Source organism: Nuphar pumila, chromosome 12 (genome assembly GCF_984573655.1).
Source record: "Nuphar pumila chromosome 12, dmNupPumi1.hap1.1, whole genome shotgun sequence".
In the NCBI taxonomy this organism is placed as follows: Eukaryota; Viridiplantae; Streptophyta; class Magnoliopsida; order Nymphaeales; family Nymphaeaceae; genus Nuphar; species Nuphar pumila.
Window position 1 is genome coordinate 45,271,298 of NC_143260.1, and position 13,367 is coordinate 45,284,664.

The window sequence follows — 13,367 nt, forward strand, 5'->3', positions numbered from 1 at the left end:
ACGTGGCTGATCTATATGCTTACTGTGGCAACAACAAGTCGACAGAGCCGACTTCTTCCCAACCAGGGGAGTATGATGCAGGGCAGGACCCGATTGGGCCCATCGTGCCACTCGATCCACCACACAGGGCAGATGAAAGACCCCGTGACTATGACTCACCTGCAGGGACGGAGCCACGACGCAGGGAGGTACCCCTGCGCACCTACGTCAGGCGTGGTGGAGCTCACGCGCCCCAGAACCAGCTACAAAGAAGGACTGAACCGGATCGTGGGTCGGATCCAAATCTGGACCCACGACTCGATCCAGTAGACAATCTTTAAAAGGACTGTCTAGGGTTGCGTGAAGGATTATTGAAGACTCAAAAGCCCCAGCCGACTTTTCTTTTCCTGCAGTTTTCCTTTTCTTTTATTTGTTTACTGTTTTCCATTGCATTCTTCCCTGTTTATTGCATTTTCCCATTGCCTATTGAGACATTTCTGAGTTTAATAAAGAAGTTCAGCCCCACCGATTTACGGTGGACCATTATTTCTCTCCTCCTTCTACGTGAACTGCATCACAAAGCCACCCACGATGGTGGTTCTGGTCCACCACCACCAAACGGAAAAAGGGGTGGGGTTTACCTGGGGAGACTGCGGCGACGAGGGATGTCGCTGGTGAGCGATGTCGAAACGCGAGCACGAAGGAGGAGAGCAAAAGCAGCATCGGGGACGTCGGGCGAGCTGCCCGAGCAAGGGTGGCGATGGTCGGGGGTCGCTCGCAGGAGGTTGTCTGCCAGACACAAGGAGTTAGAGGGTGACAGAAAGGTTTTGAGGGTTTGCCAGGGGAGATTGGCGGTTGTCTACATCGTCCCGGCAAACAAAAGAAGAGGATGAAGGAGAGGTGGCGCGAATCGGGGTTGCCGGCGAGGCTGTCGAAGAAGGGGACGTTTGTCAACAGGGGAGCCCGGTCGTGGGTTGTCGGTGTTTGCAAGGAAGGCGACGAAGGAAAGAGAGGAGGCAGCCGACGAGGTCAGGAACGGAGGGTGTCAGCCGAGAAGGCGTCGACGAACGTGGAGGGTCGTCGGCGGCTCTAGTCACCGGTGGCCGCAGAGGAAGGGGATGTGAGACGGGAGGCAGAGAGGCAGAGAGGAGAAAGGTGGTGACAGGGGTGGCTCACCGCAGTTCCAGTGAGGGTTACCGCGGGTGAAGGTCGTCGGTACGATCACCGACAGCTATCGACGGTAGGTGGTTGGACACGAGGGGAGATAAAGAGAAGAGGAAGGGGGACTGTGACGTTGTCGTTGGCGTCTTCCTGCCGCCGGTCACGGGTGGTCGCTGAGGTGGATGCCGGTGGACACCGAGAGAGGGGAGCGACGGGGACAGGGGGTCGTTGACGCTCGAAGGTCGTCGACGCTCGGAGGTCGTTGACGACTCCGATCGTCGACGTCTGCAAGGAAGGGGCCGGAGACGGGAGGTGGAGCAAAGGAGAGAGAAGGGGCGAGGGTTTTGCCCCTCGTCTCACAGCCTGCGTCTTTTAAAAGGCGCAGGCTCTCAATACTTCGAGAAGTCGGGTCGCAGGTCCGGGTTGGGCTCGTATCCGATCCGGGTCCAACACGGCATACAGACGTCGGCACGTGTCCGACACGTGTCTAACGCGTGCCCGACATGATTTTTTTTTGTTTGTTTGTTTTTTTTGCAGGCTGTACACATGGTCACACACACACATGCGCACGCACATGCACATATACATACATACATATATTGGCATATATATGGTCATGTTTGCTATCCTCATGGGTAACGAACCCCCCTATTGAAGAAATGTAATATTGTTATTTTTTCCAGTTTTTTTGTACATCTGACCATCCAAATGTGATCTACATATTAAGTTTAGTAGAAACTAACCCTTGAATTGTGTTTGTTTGACGTATATGTCTGATTTTACGAAGGTGGAAAAATCAACGACGTTATAATGTACCAAATTTTCAAACCTCAAAAAAGCATATTTTTACGTCGAAGAACTATGATCCAAACGTTGATTCCTACTATTTTGAACATGCTGAGTACATCCATGATGTCAGATTTGGTCAAAACAATTTCCCCTTATTGAGTTCCATCTAAGGGGTTCCTTACGAGGGTAGCAAATAATAATAGCAATTCTAAGTCCCTATATTTAAAAACATCAAATAATAAGTAATGCAGATTACAAAAAGAAAAGGTAACATTAATGATACAATGTTGACTGTGTCAGACATCGGTTTGGCTCTGGCTATAAAGTATCCTGGAGTTCCCGATTGTTGTATCATGCCAACAAAGGATACACATAAGCAAAGTGTTCATGTGACATAGACAATAATATTGATGCATGTTGATGATATTATAGTTACTAGAAATTCAAAATTGTTAATTAAAAATTTTCAATTAAAATTTTCTTATTAAAGATCTTGGTGAACTAAAGTATTTTCTTGCTATTAAGATTGATAGAAGCAATAAAAAGATCAAATTCTAATGACAAAAATATGCACTTGATGTTTCATACAAGTTCAACAATGACATAAAGCCAATAAATGTGCCCTGTGCTATGAACAGAAAGTTATCAAAAAAAGAACTCCAACAAAAAGATGTAAAAGCATGGCTCATGCACTGCACCGTCTACCGATTACTAGGTCAGATACTTCCTATGCAAAACATCATGTAGCACAATTTATGAATTTCCTTGTCCCGCTACATGAACTTTTAAAAGAATAATGATATGTGTGAAATGTACTTTGGCACATGGCAATAGTCTATTAGAAGAACAATCCCTATCACAAGAGGAAAATGAAGAAACACTAGGAGAGAAGCAGAAGGGACAAGACAAAAGAAACTTCATTGAGATTCAAAACAGATGGTTACAACAATATATGAGGGTCTACCTTCTATGGCACTACAGGACAAAAATAGTTGACTCTACAGCCCTACAACTAATTGAGGCAAAAATACAATAGTACCGCTATAAATAATGGCATGTACATAAGAAGGGGTAGCACATTGAATAGTACAGATCATATTAGACTTCATAACACTCCCCCTCAAACTTGAGATGATGCAAGCATAATCATCCCAAGTTTGGAAAGGAATGACTGAAAGTGTAAAGGGGCAAGACTCTTAGTGAAAATGTATGGAGTTTCTCTTTTGAGCTCACGTGCTCCAAAGCTATAATTTCATCCTCATATGCCCTCCTAGTAAAGTGACAATCTATCTCAATGTATTTTACCCTCATGGAACTCTAGATTCTTTGCAATGTAAATAGCACTCATATTATCACAATACAAGGAGGTTCTTCCACAAACTGAAACACCTAGCTCCCCCAGAAACCATCTAATACATATAATCTTTGCAGTAACCTGAGTCACAGCCATGCACTCTGCCTGTGTAGTGGATAATGTGATCACTATTGCTTTTTGTGCTTCCTCAGAAAACTTCCAATGAAAACATAGAATCCCGTAGTGGAGCGTGGATCTCATGTAAATCCTTCAAAGTTAACATCACAAAAGGTTTTAAGAGTCTTTCTATCTCGTCCTTCAGGGAATGTGTATTCAGGTATGGTCTAACACTAGTGGGTCCCGCACCTGAAATGAGGGTGATATGGTGATCTTGGGACCTTTAGGAGGCAAGGATCTTGATTCCACGAACACATCCTCGAATTCTACAAGGACTTCTTACATCCCGGGATGGACCTCTTCTACTTTGTTGTTTCCCGATTGCTTTGTGGCTTGGACCAAGCAAAGCAAGGCTACCCGAGTGGCTCTAGAGATTTTGAGATCCTCTTCAGAGCCTATCTCATCACCGCCCTCAAGCCTATGGGCCTTGAGGCATACAACCTTCTTGCCTTTTCTCGAAGCCCATCTTCATCTTGCCAAAGTTCCACTGGACTCTTCTTAGGAATTGGAGTCAACTCATCCCTAGCACTACATCGGCATCCTTCATTGGTAGCACATAGAGGTTTACCTTGAACTTGGATCCTTGGAGATCCAAATACACTTCGAGGCAAACATTAGCAAACGCAAGGTGGCTGCCATCCCCAGCCATTACACTGAACATGGGTTGCTCCTTCATGTGGCATTCAAGGATTGGCACAAAATTGTGGGTCGATCCGATGTCGACTAGCACCTCAACTTGATGTCGGTACATCCTTCCTTTGACACGCATGGAGTTTGAAACGGACACTCCGACAAGGGCATGGAAGGAGATTCCAAGTCCTTGGTCCAATTCCTCTTTCTTTTCTCCCAAGGTTTGGACTGGTTCATCCTCACTTTCTTCTTCTTCACTCTCAAAGACTATGTACATCTTAAGGGCCTTGCACTCGTGCCCTAGACTCCATTTTTCATCGTAGTTATAACACAGTCCCTTGTTGCTTTCAGCCGCCATTTGAGACTTGCTCACAAATTCGGTCTTGATGGAAAGGGTCTGAATTTGGGCTTGGCACCCTCTTCCTTGACTTGGGTGTGCGTTTTCGGCCTATCGAGGGGTCGAGTTGTAACGCCCCAAAAATCCAGGACTTGTAACTTTTAGAATAGTTTAAAAAGGTTTGAAATCATACGATTATCAGAGTTTAAATAGTACTTCAGCGGAAAATGATATTTTTAAAACCACAAGTCAATGGACCTTGAGCGCATTACAGCGTAAACTTTCCTTTGTCGAATCCCGCACAACTATTGAAATCAAATGGTTTTGAAATGCAGTTTCAATAATTGAGAATTTGTTCATGGGATTTTGCAACTCATTATATTTGTTGAAACCAAAAAGAAGTTTACTAAAACAGTTTTAGTAACTCAATGTTTAATTAAAACAGAATTTTTGAAATACACTTCATACCAAATTTACCAACATGTCCTCAAGAGCAAAACGTCAGGGAAAGAGCTCTATCTTGATCTCATCGCGTCATCGTGTCATCGCAGAGTGTATCACCTATACATCACCTGCCCATAAAATGGGTCAGTTTCACTAAAAACTGGTAGGTGCACATACAGGACGATATAGAACATAGTTAAGCAAAATAATTTAATATGTCAAGTAGACAGGCAATTATATAGCAATTTAATTTCAACAGATTCATGGAGCAACTATCATGAGCAAAATGCTAAAACTATTACAAGCATTTCACTGGCACAAGTAGGCTAATTATTATAAGCAAAGCACTGCATAAGCAAGCAAAATATGATGCTACATCAACCACACACACAATTCCATAAGTATTGAAACTTGTTGCATACTATAGCTTTCATACGTGCATAACTCAACAAATTGTGTGATCGGATTTAAATTATGTTTTGATATTAACTGGCCAAGCGGGTACGCACAAGGCACGACTCTAGAAAAAGCCTAGACTGATCTGGGGGTTTATTATGCTATGTATTTTAAGATAACCCGAATAGCTGACTGAGTCCGCACCTAAGGGGACGGTCAGTGACCAAGAGAGAAATCTCCAAAGCAGCATAAACAATGGATGCATCCCGAACATGGAGAGCTACCACCTAGGATAATTATGGTAGTCTCTTTCCCCTAACTCCGATGACTGGGGAAGCCGAGTCATTTGCTCGTAACGGCCATTAATGGCATGTCCATCGAAGCTTTTGTACCTTCTCGTCCTCTCTCTTGACAGGAGTCAGCGGTTCGAATGAGTACATCAGGGGTAGTTAACTGAAGACCCATTCTACATACTCTGGTCTTTCGACCCAACTCGAGTATCTTGCCAGTGAAGGCGGAAATCATCACTTATTTAGGTGATCTCAGCATTTTGTTATTTGCACTCATCAAGGTTGCCACAACCTACTCATTCAATCATCGCAACGTAAGAAAACGTACTTGTCAAAAAGTACGAACGTACTTGTCAAAAGTACGACTACGATAAAAAGGATATGGTTTCACCAAAGAAACCCCAACAGATATTATCTGCATAAGAAGTAACACAACACAATTTGACAAGATAAGTCTTGAATTCATTTCAACAATATTTTGCATATTTCATGATACAAGGTCGTCTCGGATCTTTCGTCCGATCAACAAAGTACTTAACATGTTGTGCATGTCTAAAAGTACGCTACACTGAAAAAGGGAGGTGCATAGGCTTCTCAAAAGGAACACCCAACACACAACTTCATAACGATCCAAAGAATATAGGAGTGCTCATTTGGTACGATTTATCCTTAAAAGCCACAATGCCACATTGAGTCATTCACACAAGGCACATCACTATCAATCTTGCATCCCAAAATTTATCTTAGTATCGACATGCGACACTAGATTGATAAATGAAGAATGGGTCCTTCAACAGAACCCCACTCATTCATAGGTTCATGCCCCTGAACGGGGTTATTCGAATTGGGTCGCAATTCGAATCGGGGTTATAAAATATTTATCCCAAGTGTGTGGACCTGGGAGGGCCCAAATGTGAGTTCGCAATCCGACAAAACTTAAAATTTAACTTTGCAAAAGTTGTGCATTTTGAAGAGCACTGGGTTTGCAGAAGGAAATCCTCTTTAAAAGAACTATAGTGCACAAGCGCAACTTCTAGTGTTTTGAAAACAACTGAAATCAGGTTAGGCACAAGACTACATTTATGTAAGTACATATTTACCATAAGTGTGAGCATATGCAGTTTATAACATGACAACAAGCAACTCTCGACTTGCAATGCCGCACATCGAGCGAAAAGCACATAAGTAACACACGAGATACCAAAACCATACCTTGACCACTTAGATAGGCAAACACATAAGGTCATAAGTAATACACGATACACGAAGTTGTACCTCACTCAAAGGAAATGTGCAAGCAAAAATGGATGCAAGCAAACAAGGGCATATGTATTTCAAGAAATACGAAACCACACTTAAACTCATAAGCAACTATGCAAAATAATGATCGAACAATGAAATTGTGCATCGACCCATAGGAACGTACAGGCAAGTATATATGCAAGCAATTAAGGGCATAAGTATTGCAAAAAGTACGAAACCACCTTCAACCACATAAGCAAATACGCAAATTAATACTCAAAGAGTAAAATCATACCTCGACTTATAAATATGCAGACAAGAAAATATGCAATGCAGAAGCAATATAAATTTAAGTATATCTAGCATGGGCATCTTAATTATTTCAACTTAAATAGGTTCATTTATTGCCCTTTGTGCGACTTTACCCTACCTTAGGGAGTTGTGAGGTGGTGATCGTCTCCGAGCGTGGGTGATGACGACTTAGGATATGGGGGCAAGCGTGAGGTGTTGCACAAACTGTGAAAAAGAATAGTTAGCATTTTATAAAAGAAACGAGAGGGGCAAGGCTCCAGCCCCTGCTGGAACAACCAAGGGGCGTAGAGAGATAGGGTTCCCTGACGAACAAGCCATCGCAGGACAGGAGTTGTGCCCTCCTGTAGAAAGGAAAAGTCGAGGCAGAACTGAGGTAAGCCCCCTGCTGGAGAACTGCCACAAAGGCAGGGAAACCCAAACAGAGGCAGGGACATAGCCCCCTGCAGGAAGAATGATCTGAGGCAGGAGGGTGCTACCCTACGGCAAAAACCCCCAAAGGAGACGGAGTAGCGAATGGCAGGGGCTACGGCCCCTGCCTGCCAAAACAACAAACGGCAAGGGCCACAGCCCCTGCCAGACGAAAGCAATGAATGGCAAGGGCCTTGGCCCCTGCCTGACAAACACCCAATGGCAAGGGCCTCGGCCCTTGCCTGACAAAACAACCAACGGCAGGGCCTCCTGCTGACAAGACAAGAAGGACAGGGGGGAACGGAGCCCCTTGTCGACACCACGAACGGCAGGGGGCTCTACCCCCCTGCCGGCAAGGAAAGAGGGACAGGGGGAACGGAGTGCCCTGTCGACACCACGAACAGCAGGGGGCTCTGCCCCCCTGCCGGCAAGGAAAGAGGGACAGGGGGAACGGAGCCCCCTGTCGACACCACGAACAGCAGGGGGCTCTGCCCCCCTACCGGCAAGGAAAGAGGGACAGGGGGAACAGAGCCCCCTGTCGACACCACGAACAGCAGAGGGCTCTGCCCCCCTGCCGACAAGGAAAGAGGGACACGGGGAACGGAGCCCCCCGTCGACAAAATGATCGGCAAGGGCTCCGCTCCCCTGTCGGCAAAGAAGATGGACAGGGGGAACGGAGCCCCCTATCGACACAATAAACAACAATGGGGGGCGGGGTTTACCTAAGGAGAAGAAAGGCGGGTGGCGGCCGTGAGCGCGGTAGCCGGAGGTCGCTGCTCGCAACAAAGAGGAGGGAGAAGAAGGTGGTGGTCGGCGGGGTGCCTCGACAGAGAGGAGCTCGTCGGCGTCGGCGTCGGTGTCGGCAACGAGAGAGAGATGGAGTCGGGGAGAGAAGAGAGATGGAGGTGGCGTCGCGGTTGCAGGCGAGGTTGTCGCCCGTAGGGAACGAGAAGGGGGGGCAGTGCATTGATCCTCCTCCCGCAACGCTCTTAAAGAGCTCAGGGAGGGGCGAGATCCGGGGAAACCCTCAAGGGGTTTCCTTATCCTACCTAAAGGGTGGAGCGGCGCGGGTGAGGAGCGGCGCACAGGGGAGGGCTTTGCCCTCACCCTGCGTCGGGTTTTAAAACCCTAACGAGGGCAGGCCTGGGTCGGGTCCCGACCTGACCCGGGTCCGGTAATTTTTTTTTTTACGTGGATTTTACACGAGTAGGCCTCTTTATATAACCGGATCTTTTCAATTGTTCCTCCACAATCCATGTCTTCACATAACACTCTTCCAAAGTCTGTGAGTCAAGAGTCATAAACTCAACCCTAATCTCATCCATGAGTTCGCTCATGAAGGCGCCGACCAAGGTGGGTTTGGACCAATTACTACACATAGTGCTTAGATCCTCAAACTCTACTTGGGAGTGCTAGATCCAACCTTGGAAACTCGCATAAAAGACACATCTGCAATGTGGAATAAGTCACTGCAAGGACGACAGTTGGTTAAAATAGACACTTGTGTAGTCATATGACATGATGCACCTAAATCTATTAACCAACCTGAGAAAGCACTCGAAAAACCAACAAAAGTAGTACCAAAAGAGGTAGATGAAAAAGAAGAAGTTGAACCATTAGTCTGAGCAAGAAGTTGCTTAAAAGTAATGAGTTGGGTAGCATGCAAAGGATATGAAGAGCTCCCTACATCAAGAATACAATGCACACTAGTCATAAAAGACAAAGTATCCTTAGGCTTTCCAGCATGTCCAGCACAAGGAATTGTGAAAGCTCGATGCTTCTTTCTCTCCAGCACAGGGCATGACTTCATGTGACCAAGCCTTTTACAAAAGTAACAACAGATGAGGCTCATGTCACTTTTGAATCCTTCAAAACTACCTCCTCTGAGTGCATCACGCCTTGCATCTATCTACCTTTCCCATTGTTCAAAATTTGTATTGTAGTTCACATCACTCTTCTTCTCCATAACTCACCAATCCCAAACTACAATTCAAAGTTCTACAGAAAGCAAAAAATATAGCAAAACAAGGTCCAATATAACCCAACACCAAGTATTGTTTCTTCACCAATGATGAATTGATACAAATAGTGAGCAAGACCACTCACGAAACAACTCATGATAAGACAATCTCAGTTTCAACAGCCACATGCTAACAATCAGCATTCAAATTTCAAATCTTTCAAATATTCAAATATCAGGATTGACAACTCGATATAGTCAATACCCTCAAAACACTATCACCGCCTGAAATAGGAGTCCGAACAACTTCCAACAACAGAACAAACACAATGTAGCAGAACCAGCCTCCACTATGCAGTTCCCAACACAAGATTGGTGAGTAAACCCCAAGAATCCCAATAAAAGTCTACAGCAACTTTTTACCCTTCACAATAAGTGAAAAGAAGCCAATAACAAGCAAGAACAATACCAAAATACCTCACAATAGGGAAAACCGAGACGCAACAAACTAAATCTCACAATTAACACTTGAGATGAATAATATATCAGAGAACCATAACCAATATAGCAGTCCAATAAGGTCGATACCCTTCAAACTCAAATGTCGCCAGAAATAAGCACCCAAAACCTCAAACTCAACAACAGTCACAGATAGTAAAATACCACACTGATAAGCCTTTTATCACAAGCCAATTAAATCAAAACTCCAAAAATACTATTACCGCCTGTAATAGTACCCTCAAAAGCACATCAAAACTCACTCAAATCACACTATAGAATGCACCCAAATAGCATCCAAAGGCTTTAATACTGAAAAACGACCAGAATACGTCCAATCCAAACCAACAAAAGCTACCGATAAGGTTGATCTGAGCAGATTTCTCAAATCTGACCCCACTTCAACCTATTGTCCAGAAAATATTCAAAAATCCGTAGAAAATCCAATACTGATCTGATTGACACAATTCTTGGTTTGTTAGACTCTTAAAATCATCATCTACCAAATATCCATGTCAAATAATGCAGAATCAGAACTTCTCCTGGGTGTGATGACGTCATCACCTCGAAAAACGAGCCTAGTTTTGAGCAAAGCTAAGAATGAAGCCTCTGACAACCTTCTGCTACACTTTGATGACCTCTCCCTAGTGTGAATATGGCTTTGATACCATATCACAAGAGAAAAAAGAAGAAACACTACTAGAGAAGTAGAAGGCACAAAGCAGAAAAAAAACTTCATTGAGATTCAAAATGAATGGTTACAACGATATATGACCTCTATGGCACTATAGGACAAAAATAGTTGACTCTACAGCCCTACAACTAATTGAGGCAAAATTACAATAGTAAATTAGTAACCCTATAAATGATGACATGTACATAGGAAGGGGTAGCAGTAGCACACTGAATAGTAAAGCTCATATTACACTTTTTAACAATCACTAACAGTAATTAATTCAGTCCATAGTGGCACACTCAATGTTGAACGTGTACATAACCCAAAGAGACAATTTCTGGCTGCTCTATATTTTTATGCGACAAAGTGTTTCAAAGCTCAGTACAAAAGCTGAATATCTAATGTTGGCAGGCATAATACCTAAACTACTTTATGGATGCACAATTTAATGGAAAAGCTGGATACATAATTTAACTCATGCATTAGTGTGAAGGCAAAGCATTTGTCGCATCAGAAAAATGGCAAGTCCATCATCCTTTCCGAGATTCTTTTATTTTTTGGGATGAAAATGATATAGCCAGCAACCAGAGCAAGCGCAGAAACAACAGATGCAACAGCATGTGCTGAAATGAGTAGATTGGAGTGGAGTCACATATGAAAACCCTAAAACTGTTTCTACATCTTTCTAATACAGTGATAGCTCAACAACACAACACTAGAGAGTAAAACTAGTTTCCATTTTAAGAACTACGTATACATTTGTAAACAGCCTACAATGGACAATAAGTTCGAGCTTCTTTTGCCCTAAAAGTTTTGGTAACTTATCTTAATTGGGACCTGAAAGAGTAAATTAAAAATTTAGTAGAGTACAAGATATTTATGTGATCAGTTCTTTTTTATTCTATGAGTCTTTCATGTGTCTATGCATGTATGTATGTCTTCAACAAAATGTACCTATATACATTTTTAAGTACATAGACAGATACATATACACCTTCACGTGTAATAAAGACTCAGGCCTATCCTTCTCCTAGTTTCTCCAAAACAATCAAAGCAAACAATAGAAATTTTCTCAAGAACCTTTAGTGTCAGGACATACCCAAGGACCTACCTTGACCAGGATACCAAAACCAATCTTAAACTCCAACAGACTTCCGATTAAGAGATTTCAAGTTTTTGATGTTAAAAGACACATCCTAAAAGAACCCCTCCTTGATCATGACAACACATGTCAGTTGCAACATAACTATGAAATGTGTAGCCATAATGCTGTATTACAGAAGAAATACGGGATTACAAATTCAATTCTCACATGAAATAATTAATCATCACATAAGATGAAACACTTTCTTAGGAAAACAATGTCACATAAGATAACAATATGAAGGAAAAGGAAAATATGGCAGAGGAATCATTGAGAAACTATTCCCACCAAAGGCACATGAACATCTATCAAAAGATACCTGATATTTACTTGATGCAAGATCAGAAAAGACTTGTTTAGTCAGTTCACCAAGAAAACGCCCTGTTGCACAGGAAGCAAGGTCAACATACACTTAAAAGAATCCGGCACAAAAGGTTGCTAGTTGTTATTCACTTACGAGAGACATAAGAATCAGAATATGCATGTTGGCATATCAAAGATGAAATCCATAAATAAGAAAAACAAAAATTGAAATACATAAATAGGAAAAACAAAACAGTGGAAAAATATTTGCCTAAGTCCATATTTAACAAGAATAAACAATTATGTCCTACAAGTGCCATGCAAGCTGCAACTGCAAGTTATAGAGTCTTAGAAATGGCAGCACTACGCCAGCATTGAAAGCTACATTTTCCTATGTTTGAGTAATAACACCTGTATTACAACAGCAGTGACTTTCATTGCAAACCAATAAGGTCATTAAGACCATCTGTCCCTAACCATTATTTAAATCTCAGGCTAATGTTTAACATTGTCATCAAATGATTTTCTTTGAAATGTATGTGGGCGCCCTTTACTAAGAAATATTTTGCATTTCCACTTTAACATTATTATACAGCTTGGACCTTTTTATAGAATATGGAGACGCCCTTGGTAGGGAACATTAATAGACAGATATAAGATGAATAGATAAGCATATAAATAAACAGATAAAGCAAATAAAATGACCAAAATTATCGACTTTGAAGGATGCAAGCAAGAAGGATCCAAGATGGTTATAAACATGGATATTTTGTGAGAAACTCTCCATAAGATTTAATACAAAGGCAAAATGCATTAACAAGTTTTCATGATTGAGAAAGCACAACACATGGATCTTGACCATGTTTGGTTGATGCGGAGCAAATCTAATGTTCAGAGATATATCACAGAGGATGAACAAATTGGATCAGTTCAGTTCCAATAACATCCAGTGTTGCAACATATATTCAGCCAACACACAGATTTGATAATTAATAGCCACATTAAATTAGTTCTGATCCCAGCAGATCCGATGGTCTAATGTGCGTTAAGTGCGAAACCACGTCTGATAGTCCAATGGTAAAAATGACAGACGCTTTCAGGTAAAGACCTATTGCAGTTGCTTTAGATAAAAACAGATACTTTTCCTGGATGCTTAGTAAAAATGTTAGTGTGCAACACAACAAGAATGTCTTGTTCTAGGCACACGGACGAGTAGGAGCAAGCAAAGGAATAGGGTCATAGAAAAAGCAGGAGAAACAAGGGAAGCGTAAAGGATAGCAAGAGATATATGAAGAGGAAAAAGAATATTTTTAAGAAACAAAATTAA

The 13,367-nt window shown here is 42.6% G+C and overlaps 1 protein-coding gene across 2 annotated transcripts in view; it reads right to left on the minus strand.

The window, feature by feature from the left end:
- The window catches only part of FAC1 (AMP deaminase, putative / myoadenylate deaminase), a 173,373-nt gene that overhangs the window by 63,361 nt on the left and 96,645 nt on the right, over window positions 1-13,367 (minus strand). For both annotated transcript variants that reach the window (XM_089983371.1, XM_089983370.1), the window contains exon 10: window positions 12,057-12,118. In XM_089983371.1, coding sequence (XP_089839497.1) covers window positions 12,057-12,118 — 62 coding nt within the window. The remainder of the gene's footprint in view (window positions 1-12,056; window positions 12,119-13,367) is intronic.